Below are 19,771 nucleotides of genomic sequence, written 5' to 3' on the forward strand. Positions count from 1 at the left end.
AGCAATTATTGCAGTAATTGTAATAGGGTTTGTAGGCTGTCCCTGAATGGAAACCATGCTTACCTTTTGAGCTGCAACTCTTCTTTTAACAACTTTCACATGATAAACACCGTATTTTGTTCTTTCGAATCTGTATCTTCCTGAGACTGAAGAATCTAGTTCAGGAACGACAATTCAGGCCAGCTGTCAACATGAGATTTTAGTTTTAACTGAGAAAAGCTGTCAGCAAAGCTACAGCTCATTAGAGAAAGGTGAGTGACTCCCAGTGGCAATTAGAGAAACACCATTGTTACTCATATTCTTCACCAGACCCAAATTTAATAAAAAGAAAGCCACTCTTTTGGAAAGGAGTTGCTACTACAGCAGGTAAACCCCAAGAGGAAAGTTAGCATGGGGGAATGGAGCAATGGCAAGGATGTCATTTGAATGTTGCTTTTTGAAATGGGGGCATCAACTTTTCAGAGGTTTTGTTTTAAAACATCTGTAAGGCCAAGGGCAATACACTTCATTCCTCCTCTGGAGATGAGGAAAGTATCAAGGAACCTTGTGTGTGCAATTTGTGTTGGTGTTTACATATATAAAATGTCCTATCACTGCAGTGTCTGCTTTTAGTAAAAGGGCATGTTAATGAATCCACAAGTGCAGTCCAGACAGATGCTATGGACTCATCTCTGCATTCTAACAAAGTGATAATGCACAGCAGGCCAAAAAATCTAAATCTAAATCAACCAAATCTAAAGCCTACACTACATCTGTATGTTCATATGTAGCCTTAACTATTTAGCAACTGTTTAAACACAAATGATTCTGGTCTTGCACTACAGAACATCATGTTTCTGCTATTACTGCAGGCACCACACAGGACATCCAGTGGGGCCCAGAACAGAAGCATGGTTCAGTAACTGACTTCAGCAATACCAGACATTTTTTTAAAGGCTATTCCAGTGGATCAAAGGGAAACCAAGAATGTTTGTGAATGTCCAGCTTATAAAAGCAAAAGCAGGAGGACAACCTGTGTTTTGCCTTTCAAGCTAAAAATCAAGTCAGGTAAATGGGTTCTGGCAGGAATAGCTTCACTCCTGGCAGTTTCATACTAAGCTTTCAATAAAATATGCTGCTTTCTCAATCTGTCTGATAGTAAAAGGAGAGAGGTATTTTTCACAGCCAGCTGGAGCAAGATTTGTCTCACAAAAACACAGTCCTTAATGTAACACTTATGTGGTCTATGTGGTTATATCCTCATCCATCAATGTTGTGTTCATGTGTTTCTCCACATAATGATTATTGATCTCCAAGCACCATTACACCTGCTATGGGAAAGTAAATGGGAAACATCAGCATCAGGGTGTAGTTTTAATCACAAAATACTCTTCTTTAGATCAGTCTTTATTCTCTCTACACAAAAAGAAATGTGTATATTACATTATTTTAACATACTTTAACATGCAATACAAATATCTTGCATTTAAATGAAGTTGTTTGAAAGCCTGGTTGTACAAATGAAAAGATATCTAAGTATGAACTGCAAGTAAAAAAAATTAATCCTGAACTATAGACCAGTTACAACAGCTGGGTAGATGCTTCAGGCAGCAGATGCACTACACAAAAACTGCTGCTGAGAAGTTTTGTTGGATTTTTTTTTACTGGGATATTTTTAAATTCTTTTTAAACACTCTTCTACTTTCACGTCTTGGTGAATAATTGCACTTTGGAATAAAATTTTCAAAAACCATCCTCCCACTGGTCGATTGCATCACCTTTGGCTAGAATATAATGGCATTCAGATGAAAGTACCTTTTCCTTCTTTGCAAGGACAAGTTCTATAAACTACAGGTGGTGAAACAGGTTCAGACAGCAGAGCTGGAAAAATGGATCTTTATGGTCAAGCTGGTAGACAAGGGTGTTTTGTTTCTTTGAAGACGGGATGCTTTGAAGGTAGTTGTTAAACACCCTTTCTGCAAACTTGCACAATTATATAAATAAAAATATTGCTCATTTTGACCAAGCTCTCTATCCTGTGGTTGTGTAGCTCTATTAAAAATTAACCACTCAAGGTTATATAGGTCTGTGCATGTAGATTTCTCTACCAAAACATTTTCCTGAGAGATCTTTTGCATAAGACCGTATCAATCAAAAAGTTCCCAATACAGAAATGAATATGCTATATGCTACAATTCTATTTTATGTAAAACATAGTAATAAACTTCTGAAGTCAAACTGTTAACATATGAACCAGTTTCAGGCACGGCTTGAGTTCAGTGCTCTCAATTGTCATCCGCCAGTTGTTTTTGTAAACTAGAAGATATGAGAAAACAGTGTTAGTGCTTTTTAGGAAACTCAGCTTCCCCATAAATTTCCATTGCTGAAGATGATAACTTCCAAAACAGCACTTCTATACACTTCAGCCAACCAACAGGGATTTCAAAATAGGCAGAAGCCTTTCAATTTTTTAATCAAATTAGTTGCTTACACAGACAATATACCTCACTTCAAATAAGCTGATTTGAGCCAAGGAAAAAATCTGAAATCCAAGAAACTTCTTTGGCATAGGTGCAGGATTTGCCCCAGGGCACAAGAAGTCAAATGTTATTTAAAGGGCTATAACAGTTTAAAAAGGAATGACCAGAGGGCAGAACTCTCACCTTTCCAGGTACTCCTTGACATTGTTGTAGCCGTAGAACTTGGCCAGGTGGATGAGCATGCCGGTGGCACAGCGCCCGTCCCGCCGGCGGCAGTAGCTGCAGTTGCACACCCCGCGACAAGGAGGACAGATCCAGGCCTGCAGGGGCGTGAACATGGGAGGAGGGGAAAAGCAATTTATGAAAAATGTTATACTGGCCTTCCTGTTGCTCAGAGAAATGTGAGTATGGCTTCCCCACCATGTGATTGTTCAGGGCAAGGTTTTACAATCCTCTCTCAGCCAGCCAGCCAACCTTATTAACATTTTCCAAATTCTGCAGGATTAGAGAAATTATTAAATGCTTGAATACTTCTTACTCTGAAGCCTCAGGTTGTCTGATGTGCTCAGTGTTGATTTTCAAATAGACTGAAGTAATCTGTAACGCCTAACATTCATTCCATGTTAGACTGACTGTAGTCAACTTCCTAGAAAGAGATGGGTACCCACTTTGACAGGTTCCTTTGCCTCTCTCTGCCTGCTGGTACAGGACAATTCCTGGCACTGAATTAACCAGGTGGTACATAAAGTCAGGCACCTCCAAGCTGCCCAGCAACTGCATATAAAAACACAGGTGCTAATAGAGCAGCCATTGCCACACTGGGTTAGCACATCAGAGCCATTAGTACTACAGATCTACTCTTGGCAAAAAAAAGTTTGAAGACTGTTACTATGAGCATATTCTTAACATCACAGATTACTAACAAAACTGTATTCATTACACTTTCATTCCAGGTTCAAGAATGATACTTACTGGATCAAGCAGAGCTGACTTCACATCTTCACCATATCGATTTCGAAGACATGGTCCACAGAACTGCCCCCTTACTCCTCCACAGCCCTGCTTGCGACAGATTGTCTTTGTATCAGTTGTCTTCTGTCGACACTGGTGGCAAGTACTACCCTAAAGGTGGAATGGAAGAGAAAAACATTTGTATGAAGGACATCTTAAATGCCTGTTGATGAGCTTCCCTAATAATAATAAGCACAAACTTCAAACCAAAGTCAAATTAAACAATGAAGAACAAGTTCTGTTACTATGATAAATCATATAACAATGCTAGGAATTTTAGAGACAGTGCCAAGTTTCAGTTGCAATGGAATTCTCAAATTACATGAACCTCATAATCACAGTTCTGATCCTTTCTTCTCTCTAGGAAAATCCTAAAACTATTGAGAAAGTGATCTTGTGACTCATCCCTGCCAATACCATGAAGCATGACATGCATGGTAAGATTATCTTTACGATAATCAATAATAGCCAAACTCAGTGAAAGCAAGGAAGGAGGAGTTCCATTAAGAACACTGGACACCACAACCTGAAAAGAAATGCCATTTCCAGAGGTACAAAGAACAGCAGGAATCACTATTATTTAATGGTACAACACAACATTTTTATTAGTGAGAGAGACGAGAAGGCCAACTCTTACCAGTAGCAAGTAATAGCTATAGCAAACTTGACTTAATAGCTCTGTGAAACAAAAACACTTTTCAGGGGCAAAAAGCCAGTGGAGGGTATCAGCCACCACAGCCAAGCCCAGAGAAGTCTGGCAAAGCTTTCACAGTTGTACTTGTGTGACATAATAACGATGAACTGAACTCCCCAGAGCCTCAGGAAAGGACACCTTTTAACAAACACTAGTGAAATAGTGAGAGACTTTTCATTTCCAACACACAGACACACTGAAGAATATGGCAACCACTTACAAGAACTTTGTCATAGACTTTGTCTCTAACAGTGATTGCAATGTTGTCCAAGTCCTCCTGAGTTATGTCTTCTACCGGGCGATGAGACGAGTACTTTGATGATCTCCTTCTTTTGCGTACTCCACAATCCCCCTGCTAAACAAACTCATCTCAGTACATTTTGTCTGATGTCATGAAGCCTCTGTCACCACACTTGGTGACAAATTCCTTCATTTACAATGAGTATGCAGTCCACAGCTGGCAAACTACAGGCTCATGCACCACTTGAAGAACAGGGAATAGTTTCCAAATCACCCCTGCCTCTTTCTCTCCCTCTCATCCATAATCTTTTCTCTACTACACTTTTTTATTAATTTTATTTAATTCCTTTCCATCATTATTACTTCTATGTGCACAAATCCTTGACCTGTTTTACTGCTAACTTTTCTTTACATTCCCTGTCCTCCTCCACTGTAACTCTTCATACTCCATTTCTTCCCTCTCAAAATCAGGAACTGGGATCATCTGCCTTTCCATGCATTCCTCCTTCAATCTCCCTGTATCTTTTCTAGTTGCTTTCTCCAATGACAATCTCTAATGTCCTGCAAAAAAAAAAAAATCTACTAAAGTTTCAGGTTAGTCCTGCCATATCCAGCCCTTCTTTATTAACCTGTTATTTGGAAGAGAGTACTCCATTCACCATTAAGTGAATTTTTTCCCTTCTAAATCATCATTCTCTTTGACCCCTATTCATGAACAAATCTCATCACATCCTTAGTCTTCCCCACAGCTGTCTCTGAAGACCTCATTTGTCCTTCACTCTGGATCAGTTTTGTTCTGTCCAAAACAGTAATTTAGCAGCCCAGGTTCTCATTTGGTGCTACTCCTCTTCTTCTAATAGACCGAGTTCCCTCTATAATGCTTTAACTATGCCCAGCACTTTTTCCTACAAGCAGAACTGGGATCCAGCCTGTAAGGGTTCAAACTTAAAGGGTCTTCCTCATAAGGGCTAAGAAAATATAAGCAAGAAAAATGACAACCATAAGCTAGAGAAGGAAAAACCCGTATTTTTAAAAAATAGGAAAGAGTAAAATCTGCAACTTTTCAATTACTAGCCTTACATTAGCAGTTTGCTGGTGCAGATTCCCTTAATACATTCTCAGTTCAGACATATAACTCAAATCTTCCATCTGCTATTTCCAGAGAAGGATTTTTGCCTTTTTTTCCCCTGAGTCTGGTAACAGAGAAGATCTGCTTTGCCAGCTTCACCATCCCACTGCCTTGCCACTCCAAGGCTTTATACATTAAGGGCTCTAGTAATTCTCAGATGAAGAATTAAATTAATAAAAGACCAGAACTTAACTGCCTTGCTATGCCTGAGTAAGATTGGTCACAAATAGAGCCCACTTAACAGGTGAAAGATGAGACAGAAAGGCCTGGAGATAACTTATTCTGTAGCTAATCCCAACCAAAGATTTTCAATAACTTTGCGTAGGATGTGGTGTCTGGTCTAAGTGCTGGCCAACAATTTAAATGTTTCCTAGTTCCTGACTACTGGGGATATCAAAATCTGGCAAATACCACACTGAGTCTCTTCAAGAGGTTTTGTTGTCTGTAGCTACGGATGTGTTCTGCAAATTTGACAGCTGACACAGTAAATTTTTCCAAGGCAAATTTTTCTGGTGGACGAGCAGTTCTGGTTGGGTTCATTCGGCGTGTTATCTGGCCTTCAGAGAATGTCCTCCTTGGGGTTTTCTTCTGTTTCTACAAAGAGAAGAAAATTCCAGTAACTGTCTTTTCAGTTATGTTTGTAGTGTTAAACACTAGAAACAACCTGAAAATGTCTATACCACACTTGTACTATCATGAATTGATCTACTGTTCTCCTACTCCTTATTTGTTAAGCCAAACCCCACCACCAACTATACTCCCTACACACTATACCTTTCTGCTACTTTTAAAAATCACACCTTCACGTCAAATTCTGTTCCAATTAGCATCACAGAACTGTACCAAAATTTAACATGTGGCATATTAAGGTGGAAGCTAGTTCTCACTGCTCTTTGGTAGCTAAATATTCAGATTTTCCCACAATCTGAATATACAATTGAGGAACATTGAGGAATACACAGTTTGAGGAACAAGCTGAATTCTTGGTAATTGTCTTTTAAACTTTTTGAACTGAAAGCTGCTTCATTGAGTTCAAGATTCCTAATTTTGGAGAGTCTTGGGATGTATTTCTTCATAAATTATCTTATAAAATTCCATTTCCTCACATAATCTCTGGAACTTCCTGACCAATAGCAAATCTATACAAATGAAGTGACCAAACCCAAAGAAAACCAGAACAAACTTGCTAAAAGTTTCTGATGAAACTCATTAATCCTAAGTCTAACAAAAATTACTGTCATCACCAACCAGTACTGGGAACTTACTGAAGGAGTTGAGGAGGGTGTTTTCACTGGGAACAGGTCCGGTATGGAATTCAGTTCTGCCAGCAGCTGGGCAAGCTGGAATCAAGTGATGTCACATTGAAAACTCATTGCAACTTGCAAAAAAAGCAACACCATGTACCATCCATTCTTCACATGCACTTCAAATTACAGCTAAACATGTGCAAGGAACCTTTATGGAAGCACTTAAATATAAGTGGGGCTCATAAAAGGGGTTTATTTATTCTGCCATGAGCAAAACCTCTGCCAAGGATACTAACTTCATAGCTCCCACTAATTCTTACTGGGAATTAGAACTAGCCAGAGTTACCTAGTATCTTGTCAAAACAGCACCAAAGGAGTGCATTACAACATGGTAACTATTGATAACGAGATAGGAGGGAGAAAAGACAGGGTGCCAGAAGACAGTAAGATGTTCCCAGTGAGCTTTTCCTCACTGCAGATACATCTGTGCTCTTTGCCAGAGAGCTCAGCGTCCCCTTAAGCAGTGCAGACACTGGGTACACAGTCATTACAAAGTCAGACAGCAACTAAGCCCCACTGGCAGTTCCCCCAATGCATGCATGCTCTGATCATGTACAGCATCAGAAGTACTTCAGCAGGATGATGATTTCTTGCACAGTGCACAAGATGTCTTGGAAGTACATTTCCACAGAAGCAGTGGCTGACAGGTACTAAAAAAAGCACTGACCTGATCTGGAATTCCAGAATGAGGCTAACTTCTGAAAAGCCACTGGTAGTGGGGATAAGCCAAGCTGCTAGCTCTCTGAGACTGCCACAGCCATCAAGAGATTAAAAGCTGAAACAGTACTTCTCAGTAAATACTTCAGTGTGGCATTTATTAAGAACTATTTAATGCCATTACAGTACAGCTCCTAGGATGTCAGTGAATTTCACAGTGGTTGAACTGCAAGGAAGAGAAGGACCAAAGAGCAGCAAGACCAACACAACAGCAGTGGGGACACATGACAGATTAGAAGTGTAGGAACAAAGCTGAAGCAAGTTTTTACACAGGAGCTGCAGGCCCACACCAAGAGGTATTGCTTGAGCCCCAAGACTGCTTTGAAGTGGCAACTTTCCCTGAAACACAGTAAAACTGAAGCAGCTACTAAAGACTGAACATCAGTTCGGATTACTAAAGAGAGCTGGTGGAATGTTGGATAATAGAGGAAAAAACATTAGGAAATGATCAGTTGCTCTTTTGCACACCTACACACATGTACACACATTCAGCAGTTATATAGTAAAGCAATATTGTAAAAATCACATCCCACACAACTGAAAAATTACATTTATCAACCTCAGCAGTTTTTAGCTGGCTTTCCAATCAGTAACTGCAGCAGATCTGTCACACACAAACAAAAAGTAGAAACACTATTGTGCAAATGACATCATAAACCACTTGAAAGAACCAGCTGGTTTTCTAACACGTTCTGAAGGCTGCAAAACTTGATCATTTTTAACTTTGTTCATATCTATATCAAAAATTCTTAGTTCTACTCTGGTTTTAAACTTGACCAGGCTAGTCCCTACTTGAGGTTTTTTTTAGGGGTAAATGTCTGAGTGCTGAGAGTCCTCTAGGATTTTCCCATCTTTCCCATAAGATGTTCCCAAAGTTCCAGCACAGCTCTAGCAGGGACCCTAGAATTCAAGTATGCTAAAGCTAAGTAATTGGATGTAAATGTCAGAGAACAAAACACTGCCCTTAAGTCTTACCATGGCTTTATTTTCTTTAATATTTATGGCTCTCTTAAGCAGTGCACTGGAACTTTCTTCCTGTGTTTCTTTGATGTCTTCTTCAGACTCTGAAGCAGAGACTTCTACTTTGTCCGACCGCTTGAGGCTTATTTCTTTTGAAAGAGGTGTGAGGGATTCACTGTCCTTTAGAGGTAAATCAGACAAAGCCTGTTCAGGCACTTTTTTCTCAGATGACTTCCTGGTGGGAAACTGTAAAGCAACACGAAGGCCAAAGCTTCTTCTCTTGGGGGAAACCTTCTTCATCTCTTCCTCCTCTTCTTTCTCATTACCCAACAAATTATCACGTTCTTCATCACTCAAGTCTGACTCCACCATCTAGAGGCAGGAAAAATCCCATGTTACATTATTGACTCTGACACAAGAGAAGTAATTTTAAAATCACTAGTTCTAGACAGCAGTCTTTTCACCCAAAGGCACCACCATCAATTCACCTAAATTAATATCTTTTTACAAGTTCACAGTATGCAACTTCTGCCTGTGCAGAAATCAACAAAACATCTACATATTAGTATTGTCTGGCATACAGACATGGCTGTCTCCAGAGGAACAATCTTGCCCAGTACAACCTACAAGCAGTGGAAGTAGTTCTCATTTCTAATATGTGATGCTACATTAAATAAAGCATTCTTTCTCTCTTTTAAGACAACGAGTTTTAATTCAGCATGAAAAAAGACCATCACAGTATCAGAAAAATTCCTACAAGAACATGAAGTTTACACAGAAGAGACAAAAAAAAAAAAAAAACAAAAGAAGTCAACATATACATTCACATGTAGGTGTGACTGCCTTTACCAGAACTTCTTTCTTGTTCACATGCACCTCGTTTGAAGCGAAGCCCTCAAACACTTCCGTTTCAGAGTCAGTGTCCTCAGTGAAAATCCTCCGCAGCTCTTCAGTGAGGTATCTGGACTGAAACCGGAGCCCCTGCACAAATACCATTCAGTAGCTGTGAGAGAAGTCAGCTACAGAGTATTCACACAGCCACAATAAACAGGCTTTGAGAGTCAAGACATGCCAACTAAATAGCACACTTTGAAAGCACTTTGCAGGCAAAGCCTGCCAAAAGAAACAAACAACAAGAGGATGACATTTGGTTTCAATATTGAGTTGTTTTAATTTTGCAAGATTTTTTTTTCTTAATTTTGAGGACAGGGCCTTAACTAAGCTACTTCTTGTGGGGGAAACTTTCTCCTTCACCTCTACCCTTCTTCATTACTACTCAATAAAAATAAACTATCAGTTTTCTTGTATGTAAATTATCATGTTGTTTTATGTATTTTCTTCTTGATGAAAAAAACAGGCCTTGAATAGAAGAAAATACAAATGAGAGATGGGGTCTGCTCCTCATGCTGTTACACCATCACTGAACTGACCAATACCAACACAAATGATGACAGCTTTGAACAGCCTGACTAATATCCCTCCATCCCTCCAACTTCTCAACTCGCTGTTTTTTTGGTGCAGTTTATCATTCACATGTGTTCTAGGGTTGACAGCTCCTCAATTTCAGCCTATAGACCAGGAAGTAAAAAGATCTCATTAAAACACTCCTCATGATATGTACATTACATCCCAATTAAACACAAGGCTTTTACTAAATAGAAATATATTTCCATACTTCCAACAAGAACTAGTAGAAAGCCACTTAGTCAACCTGTTCCTGCTAATCTCTTGAGAGACTTGTTCCTGGTTGGAATATAATCCATGCTCACATCACACCTGCCTCTTGAAAGTCAGCAACATGTAAGTTTGTTTCCCCAACTTTCCTCTGTTACTTCTTCCTCCCACACAAGAAACAAAAATTACCTTTAATACAATGCATTTGCTAAATATCTTTATTCTTCCTTTCAATTCCCTCCCTTCCCTGACTTTAATTACACATTTCTTTATTTTAAGATATTATCTGGTGAAAAAAAGATACAATAGATGAGTGGAAAAACTTAGAGGGGAATGGGGGGGAGCCACTGCATATGCTGTTTCTTTACACTTAAACATCTACAAATTATTATGGGTAATTGTAATGAGGTTTCTCTGAAGAAAATTACTTTATTCTTTTGTTGATAGCTGCAGTGCAGCTGCTTGAGAAAGGAACAAACACAATAGGGAAGTTACTTTAAAGTTAAATTGCATTTCTTGGAGGAAACTGAAGTTTTTATATATTCTGTGTTTTTATGAAATTCCACAATGAAGGTTGATGGGGGAAATATGCTATTTGTTAGCTAAAGTAACTAAAAATAACACACCCACAGCTATGCTGCTCATCTATGAAGAACAGTCTACACCAGGTAAAATACACATCAGGGATACCTATTGTGGAGAAATTGTGGGAACTCGGCAGAAGCGCAGAGATTATCAGAGCAGGACTGCAGAAAGCCCTGAGGAAAAGCAGGCACACAGAGGTCACTACTTGTTAACTTATTTGCACCTCAGCATCCAAGGGAACACCTGATGCACTAACAGCCCATTTGTCACCCCAGCAGGGCAGCTACCTTGCCTCCTTTCTCAAGAACTGCTGAATTTTTCTGAACTTCACATCATTTTGCCCTTTGCACCAAAACCCTTTTGTTTCCTGCACAAGTACCAATGGTCTTTTGCAGCAATAGTGGTGTTTGGCATCATGAACACTGGATGATGCTCATCCTGATGCAGGGCCCTGATGTGCAAGGACAGCAGATTATGCTGCAGTTGGATGGAACTCGGGGTATTTTTATTGTGACATTTAGTGGTAAGGAAATTAAATTCAATACTGATCAAGATTAAAAATAATTCTCATCCCAAGGGAAATACAGGAATGGTAAGAAAGGTTTGAGTGCCAGCTGTAAATCTGGAACAAGTCTCACTGGGATTCTCAGCAATGAATGTTAAACTAACAGTACCTATCTCTTCCACAGTATTTTTCATCAGAGGATTTTAAAATACTTTGCAGAAGAGATCATTATCATAAACTCTATTTCACAGGTTGGGAAATCAAGGGAGAGAAAGGTACAGTCAGGTGTCTGCAGCCCCCAAGTATGCAGAAGTAGAAGCCCCCACAAAAGGCTTCCCCTCCACCACCATTACTTCTCCCCATTGACCCTTCTTGATGCTCCTCACAAAAACACAAATGCAACTGCAAGCTACCTCCTGGTTTTCCAAGTTGCCAGTACTGCTGTCTAGCAATATTACAAACCGATTTAGAGACCAGTACATTTCATTACATTTTAGACACTATGTTTCTCCATAGCACAGACTGTGGCTCTACCCCAAAAAGGTTTCTGCACTCTCCTGGGGTCACTTTGCCTCTAAAGGCTCAGAAACGGTACATACTTGTACAAGCCTCATTCTGTCTCTTTCTCTGGCTAACACTAACCATCTTCCTTGTCATAAGCACCTCTTAACCAGGTGCTGACCTGATGGACTAGAAAAATAAAAGAAAAAAATTTAATTATCTCATTAATGAGGGACCTTTGCAAGATCACAAATAACAGAAGTATCTTATAACACATTAGCCCATGACTATCAAGCATGTAATTATAAGTTTCTAAAAGACTGAACATTAAATTTTTGCCACCCAAGACAGCATACCAGTTCTATTCCCTTCTTGTGAATTCAGCTGGTATCTCCAGCTACCAAATCAGAGAAGAAAAAATATCAAATCATTGTGCTGATCCAAGCCACTTCACCATCAAGAGAGCAAAGAACCAGCAGATTGCACTACTGCAGCAAGAACTGATGGTTTCTCTGGATTACCACTATTAAAACATAATTTTAGTGCAGAGACAGCATGGAGATATTTCTGGAATTAATACTTTGAAGTCTACATACTCACAAATGCCCATCTAATATCATGTACTTACCTATTTCACTTAAATTCGTTTTCCAACGAAACACATTTTCTTTTTTATATAATGAAGGAGTTTTCAAAAGCAACCACTAGATTCTAAATACTAAGTTTGTTTACATTTATGTTTAACATGGGCATTGCAAATTACAGGTTGAAGTGTGAGTTATAATTCACACAGTTTTTACACAGGCTCAGAGTATTACTGCATCCCAAGAGCATAACTGGACTATGACAACCTGTTCCTACCTCTTTTCCAGACTCCAGGGAATCAAAACTAGCAGAATTGTTCTCTGACAAGAAGCTCTGTTTGGAAGCATCATCTTGCAATCCTGGAAAATCTTCACTGTCACTGGGGGCATTAAAAATATTGGCCACATCCTCGGCTACCTGTTTATGATTCAAAACAAGACAGAAAATACGCGTCACACACACCAACTTAACAAGAAAACTCAAACTGGCAACAATACAGCTTATTTTTATATTCCTATGCAAGCACAAGTCTGAAGCACAAAATATACTATGTGTAAATTGTACCTTATTTAGCTAAACTGCAGGAAAATTCTGTATAGACTGTTTTAATCCCTGAATACAGACTCAGCATCTGGGATTAGGGAGGGGATGCAATACATAGGGTGTTCATCTCCATAGGAAAGTTCTTCAGAGACATAAAAATACATGTGTGCCTCATCTTTGCAAGAGGGAGTTCAGGGCACCTTTACCCATGGGGAAACCCACCACCCCTCCTGCTCCTTCAGAGCAGTGATGGCTCAGAGCTGAGGAACACAACTTCAAACATAACACAATGCTAAAGTACAAAGAAACCTGACCTTTAGATCCCACAGTACCATTATGGATTTTAGCAGACACTTAGCTAACTCCAAAAATAAAACCAGTACAACTCATTCTCCTTGGTTAGTACTGTCACAGAGCTTCTCCTGTGATACTTGGTAACAAGACTGAAAATGTGCTAACCAAGAACACTTCTCCTTTGCTAGAAGCCCATTATGTGGCCCACCAGGAGAGGGGGGAGCACAGCCACTGGCAGGCAGTAGCCTTCCTGAGGTGACCAAGGTCACAGCTTCAGAGTTCAAGAAGTCCAGTCCCAGCCTAGAAGACTCATAACACCACATCCAACCATTCCATTGGGCCTTATACTTCACAGCAAACACTTTGGATAAGGCTCTGCATGTGCCAGGATAGTAAAGAAGCCTTCAGACAGTTCACATGTGGACTGCTTTAGGATCTGGTGTGTGTAAGGATGGGATGAACAGATTAAGCCTTAAAAACCAACGAAGAAGGTATTTTGCCGAATTTCAGAACACATTTTCACACATCCAAGTATCACCTGCAAAACAATTCTGCTAGTCACACAAATGCTCTGGGAGAAAAGTGTCTGCATTCCTCACCAGCATCCAGACACTCATCCCTTACATCCCCTGGACCACATATACACACCACTGCAACTTGAAACAAGCCTCTCTGCTGTTTGCTAAAGCCACACTCTCATTAACATGAGATCAATGACTGCCTGGTCAGAGGCCAATTCCTCATCTGAAAGTGCTGTTTTCCAGCCCTGAATATTCACCAGTACATCTCAGAGACGAGGTTCAGAACAGAGAGCACACTGCCGTTTTCCACTGTCACAGAAAACCAAGGTTGATGTAGGCTGATGCAAAACCAACTTACTGTTGCTGGAGCAAGAGTAGAATTCACCTCTGAAAAACTGACCCTCTCAGGCCTATAATGGCATGATCCAAAGTACAGTTGCTAAAGTCATGCTGTCTATATCCAAACCCCTTTGGATATTCTCTTACTCCCACCTCCTACAGTGAACATCCAGAATCCACTTCCATTGCTGTGATGGAATTCACTCAGTACAGAGCAGTGCTAAAAATGAAGGATTGTGCATTTTAATGGAAAAACATATAAGGAGCTGAGAGTCTCGCTGCTACGAATAAATTGCTTCCAGGAGCCACTGCATTAGTTCTTGTGCTAATGTACAGCTGAGTTAGCCACTGCTGTGATTACTGTATGCCTGATTTCTTCTTCTTCATCTATTGCTTCTGCATCGGCACCAGAGGAGTCATTATGAGGCTGTAATTACTGATTTTGAACAACAACAAAAAATTCTTTCCCAGTAGGAGACTTAATTTTTTTTGCATTCCCAAATTCTAAGGTACTGGTACTGATTTAAGTAACTTACTGCAGAGATCCAAGGATTTTTAGTTTGTGACTTGCTCCCCACAGCCTGACTAGAAAGAATCTCAGTTTAGTCACTGATGAGTCCCCGTTTTACCAGAAGGGCTTAACCTTAGTAACAGACAACAACTGACATGTACAAAGCAGACATACATACTCCACAAGTTCAGAAAGGGAAGCCTCATGGTGAATCTTGATTAGCAACACTATTTCTGCACCTGAAATTGTAAGCCAAATTTATTTCCAAGAAAAGTCCACTGACATAAAAGACAAGCTTGCAGCAAACATCTCGGTCATGATGGGTTCATTCAATGTCATTTATTGTGCAGTCCTGGAAGCCACAGACATTTCCATCTTCAACTTTCAATTCAAATACATTCTGAAACTGATTTACAATCAGCATCAGAGCCTAGGATTCCCACTCTTGTCAACAAATTATTACACACCAAGAAAGAAAATACATATTTGTCTAAACAGAAATGTCAAAATGTTGATCTATTCAAAACACCTGTAAAACACAGGCACTCCAGGAGAGGATCTTTTTGCCACTAAACCCCTAAAAAAGTCATGAAGGCAGAGATGTGATGTACATTGCAAGCTTGCTCAGGGAAAATGTTTCAACATGAATAGACCACAATGGACTGCTGAAATGCTGCAGGTGTGAGAAATACTGTGTTTTAAATACACCTGTTACAAAGGCTAAATAGCAAAAGTCTAGTAAAAGCTGGAAATAATTCACAGCTGCTGAAAAAGTCAGTCTTATTTCTGGTAGGAAGTTTTATATCTATTGAACTCATTTATTTTTGCATGTAAAACACACTTAGTTGTTTAAAACCCCTACAAGGTACTATTCAAAAGCATCAGCAAACCTTCCCCACTACAGATGGCACACAATCCAACAACTGCCAGAATAACAAATCCTATCTTTCTGCAGAAGTAGTCCAAAACTCAAGACACCCACAGCACTCACAAGAACATTTTTTCAAGCACTATCCTCATGAATTCCACCTTGTTAGGCAAGGAAAAAAAGAAAAGTCCAAGGTGAGGTGTTTTGCTATCCACATCAACAGGAAGAATTTTCATGTTTCAATTGAAAAAGCAACTTTCCTGACACCAAAGCCAGAAAAGATGCAACTTGCCCAGTAGGCTGTGAGGAGAGAACACTTGCCTGCAGGCAAACCAGTGTATTTGGTGGGAAGCATGTTATTTCTACAGCTATTTCTAAACATGACTACCATGTTTAATTTTTTTAAGACTTATTTACACACATCACTTTCCCTGCCAATTGTCACAGCAGCACATTGTTCTCCAACAGTGATGTATCAGGAGAACCTACAGCATGAGAAAGAAGGGCTAGATGTAGTTCTTTATTTTTGCTCCTACCATGGGGAAAAAATCAATTGGGCTGTGTTCCCTTAGTTCAATTTAGCACAATGAATGGGCATTCCTACTCAAAACAAGTTCAGTCAGACTGAAATAACCAAAGTTTAATCCCAAGCAGATACTCACACAAACCAAACCTGTGCAAAGTCACACCTTCACTACATGCTGGAAAGCCTCTTGACTTGTCCCAGGTTCAGTCCAGAAGCCAGCCTAAGGCACACCACCCAAGGGCACTGCATTTGGCTCGTACCTCAAAGGAACCACCGAACAGGGAAGCACTCCAAGGTTGACAATTGTGGGCAGCACTACAAGAATAGAGGGGCCCAGCCAGAATGTCAATAGGTGCCAGACCAATAAACCAGAACTATTCAGAAGTCAAGATCCTGGTTTTTCCATTGGAGTCACAAAGGCGAACAGCACTCTAAAAGCTTAATTTTAAGTATCATACAAATGTGTGAAAGACATGGAAAGCACAGAGATGCAACGCCCCATACTGCAATGCAAAAGAATTACACAGATTGGATGCATGGTCAAAAAGACTGTCAACCACACAATCAGCCTGATACTCACGGGCATCAACAATATCTAGGAAGGCAAGGAAGATGGCAGATGACCTCCAGAATTTCTCAACATCATTAAAGCACAAGAAACTGAAATCCCCTGGACAGTGTATTCCTGGCATAAGAGGCAGGAGATGGAAAGGCAAGTGAATGTTCTGAAAGAAGAAGGAACAACTGATGGAATGAGCAGTCATCACCCACTTTTATGATTTTTGCAGGAATAATTTCATTCTACAGTAAAGATGGATTATGCCTGAGCCTTTAATCTGTCACAGCAACAACTCCTGGGACTTTGAGGGTACCCCCTCAAAAGGTTCTGGCAACTTTCACACCAGTAAACCTACTGCTCCATGAAATTTTGGTAAATTCAGCTGTTTTCAGAACAGCCAGCCGAATACAATTTCTATATTGCCTTATTTAGACTGATAATAAGCTAATGTCCATAAAGCTACTTTATCCTAAAATAAGGAATCCCCAAGTATCATCATCACATGGCAAATAATTTAAAATGTCACCTTCCACAGGCAGTACCTTCCTGGAAACTATTTCCTACTCTTCAAAACTGCTGGTAGTACTGTGAGTACCAGCATGCCAGCATATGAACACAATCCAAACACTATCAACTGCTACTATTTCTTCCTGTGTACCATCTAATCTCTCACCAATCTTAACAGCTGTAACAACTATTTCTGAATTAATTCTGCATAATTCAAGAGCATTCCATGGTGATGCCTAATTACTGTCCCAGCCCCGGTGTTTCAAGGAAAGGTTTTGTACAATACCACGATGCACCCTAGCTTTGTGCCTGGACTGCTCAAGTCTAGGACTTGAGTTCAGGCCTTGTGGGTGCAAACACTTAGTCACAGCCAGCACCCCTTTAACAAGCTGTGTAATGAAACTGCTATGCCACGACCTGGTAAATCAGACCCCGGGACAGGAAATGGAACTGCAGGTCTTGCAATTCAAAACAGTTTTGTACTGCTGTCGTCTTCAGCAATTGTTTTCAAATGGTGGCATGTACTCACGAGCCAATCTGCCCATCAGCAGTGATGGTCCTGACTTCAGAGGCAAAGAAACCTTCACCACCACATCCTTCTGGCCCAGCCAGGACTGAACTCACTGCCCATCAATGTATCACAAAGACAAGGCAAAGCCAGCAGAAGGCTGTGCTCAGTCAAAAATAAACTCCCATGAGAAACAGGAAAGCACCAAGAACAGACCCCATCCTTCTGCCCTTTGCTGAGCCTTGACAGAAACATGATGTGCAGCTTTTAGCTGTGTACCAGAAAGGGAACTAGTAGACAGTAAGAGTCACAGCACCAGAGGTGAGAATCGAGTGCCATTTGTGTCTGTAGTCAATCAGGGTTATCCCAAACTGTTTTATAGTGCTCTTATCTTCACACTGCCAATGGAGGGCCTGAGGTAGTACAGAGGTGGAAGGTCTCTGCAAGGACAGAGGTTGTAATAAATATTCCAGTGGCTCTATTACACTCCAGTTCCAATGAAATGCCTGTAAAACTCTTAACTTTCCATCAATAAGAGCTGAATGAGATGCTGAACTTCTCACTCCTTCACACCACCTGGGAAGCTCACCACGACTTAAAAAGAATCAATTTAGACTACATATAAGAATGGTAAAACACTGGAATAAGTTGTCTAAAGAGTTGATAAGATGTTTCACCCCTCAAAACATTCAAGGTCAGGTTGGATGGGACCCTGAGCGACCTGATCTAGTTTAAGATGGCAATGCTCATTCAAAGAGGTTGACTAGACCCTTCCAATCCAAAGTATTCTACGATTCTACAGCCATGCCACCTCCCAAGATCTGAACCACACAATCAGCCTGATGCACCCAAGCATGCGCCACCAGGCTTGGACCAGACCACAGCCGATGGAAGCATGCCTCTCAGGAGACTCAAATACGTGCCAGCATTGGCTGCGCGGCATTTCAAAAGAAAAAAAAAAAAAAAGAGGCCAGAATTAAATAAATGTATTAGCTATTTCTAAAGTGGTACCCCCAGGCTCACAACTAATTAATTCTCAATTATCCACTCCAGCTTTTATTAGAGCCGCTACAAGTCCCAGAACAGCTGCAGTTGCCCCACGCCGCTGCTGAGTGTCTCAGGGCCGCCCCGAGGGCGGCTTCCACCCCATTCCCGGCCTTTTACAAGCGCGGAGCCGCCGCGCCACGTGGATGGCTCCCGGCGGGACCGCGGGCCGCCCGGTGTCCCGGACAGCGCGCTGCGGCGGGGGCGGTGCGGGCGCGCCGGGGGAGCCGCCCCGCCGCTGGCGGTCACTCGCCGGCGCTGGCGGGCAGCTCCTCCGACCCCTCATGCCGCGGGCAGCGGACAAAGGCCGCCGCTGCCCCGAGCAGGCGGAAAGCTGCGGGCCGGCTCCCTGCCCCCGCCACCCGGCCCCGCTCCGCCAGCCCGCGGGCCCCCCTCACCTTGCCGCGGGTCCCCGCCGCCGCTGCCCCCCGCCGCCGCCGCCGGCCGCGCCGCGCCATGGCCACCCGCGCTACCGCGGGCTGAGGAGGAGGAGGAGGAGGAGGAAGGAGCAGGGAGGAGGGGCGCGGGGCGGTGGCGGGGTGGAGCCGCCCGGCAGTGGCGGGAAAGCGGGTGGAGGGACGGGCACTCCGCGTGGCCTGCATCGGGGTGGGCCAGTGCTGTTCGGATGCTGCTGCGGATCCCATGGGCACTCCGCATCCTCCGTTCTTTCCTGCACGCTTTTCGCTGAGCGGCAGCTGTTTTGTCTGAAAGGGGCAGGCTTTGGAAGGAAATAGGCTTTCATCCTCCAAATAACTTAAAATGTTTATTTACGCAATACAGGTGGGAAGCGTAAGCCTCTTGAAAATCTCTGGGAAAAAAATGGGTGGTGGGGTGGGGCGCAGAGGGAGAATGATGCCACTTTCAAATAAAAATCGTAAAGTCTTATCATTAGTTCAGCACTGCACATTCACCACTAAGCCATATCCCCAAGTGCCACATCCATATGATTTCTAAAGACTTTGAGGGATAGTGATCCCACCACTTCTCTGGGTAGCCTGTTCCAATGCCTGATCCCTTTAAGTGAAGAAACCTTTCCTGGCAAAATCTCAGGCCATTTCCTCTTGTCCTATCACTTGTTCCTTGGGAGACCGACCCCCTATCTCCTTACACCTTCCTTTCAGGCAGGTGTAGAGAATAATAATGTGTCCCCCTGAGTCATCTTTTCTCTGGGATAAACAAGACCA

The 19,771-nt window shown here is 41.6% G+C and overlaps 2 protein-coding genes across 4 annotated transcripts in view; one reads left to right on the forward strand and one right to left on the reverse strand.

The window, feature by feature from the left end:
• Window positions 1–976, forward strand: part of DNAH11 (dynein axonemal heavy chain 11) — a 106,104-nt gene extending 105,128 nt beyond the window's left edge. The window contains 1 exon segment of the mRNA XM_053970705.1: window positions 825–976. Coding sequence (XP_053826680.1) covers window positions 825–976 — 152 coding nt within the window.
• Window positions 977–1,368: 392 nt separating this feature from the next.
• Window positions 1,369–19,080, reverse strand: CDCA7L (cell division cycle associated 7 like). 3 transcript variants are annotated; one of them, XM_053996119.1, is made up of 10 exons: window positions 18,986–19,080; window positions 12,644–12,784; window positions 9,394–9,498; window positions 8,533–8,889; window positions 6,799–6,873; window positions 5,945–6,127; window positions 4,385–4,519; window positions 3,432–3,581; window positions 2,643–2,779; window positions 1,369–2,295 (listed from the first exon to the last, which is right to left on the reverse strand). In XM_053996119.1, the coding sequence occupies exons 1-10, from the start codon at window positions 19,043–19,045 to the stop codon at window positions 2,265–2,267; spliced, it is 1,374 nt and encodes a 457-aa protein (XP_053852094.1). In that variant the 5' UTR covers window positions 19,046–19,080; the 3' UTR covers window positions 1,369–2,264. The 3 variants fall into 3 exon arrangements, with proteins under 3 accessions (XP_053852094.1, XP_053852084.1, XP_053852074.1); XM_053996109.1 differs by having other exon boundaries at window positions 4,385–4,516; window positions 9,367–9,498; XM_053996099.1 differs by having other exon boundaries at window positions 9,367–9,498.
• Window positions 19,081–19,771: the final 691 nt, after the last annotated feature.

This window comes from Vidua macroura, chromosome 1, assembly GCF_024509145.1.
Source record: "Vidua macroura isolate BioBank_ID:100142 chromosome 1, ASM2450914v1, whole genome shotgun sequence".
NCBI classification, from domain to species: domain Eukaryota; kingdom Metazoa; phylum Chordata; class Aves; order Passeriformes; family Viduidae; genus Vidua; species Vidua macroura.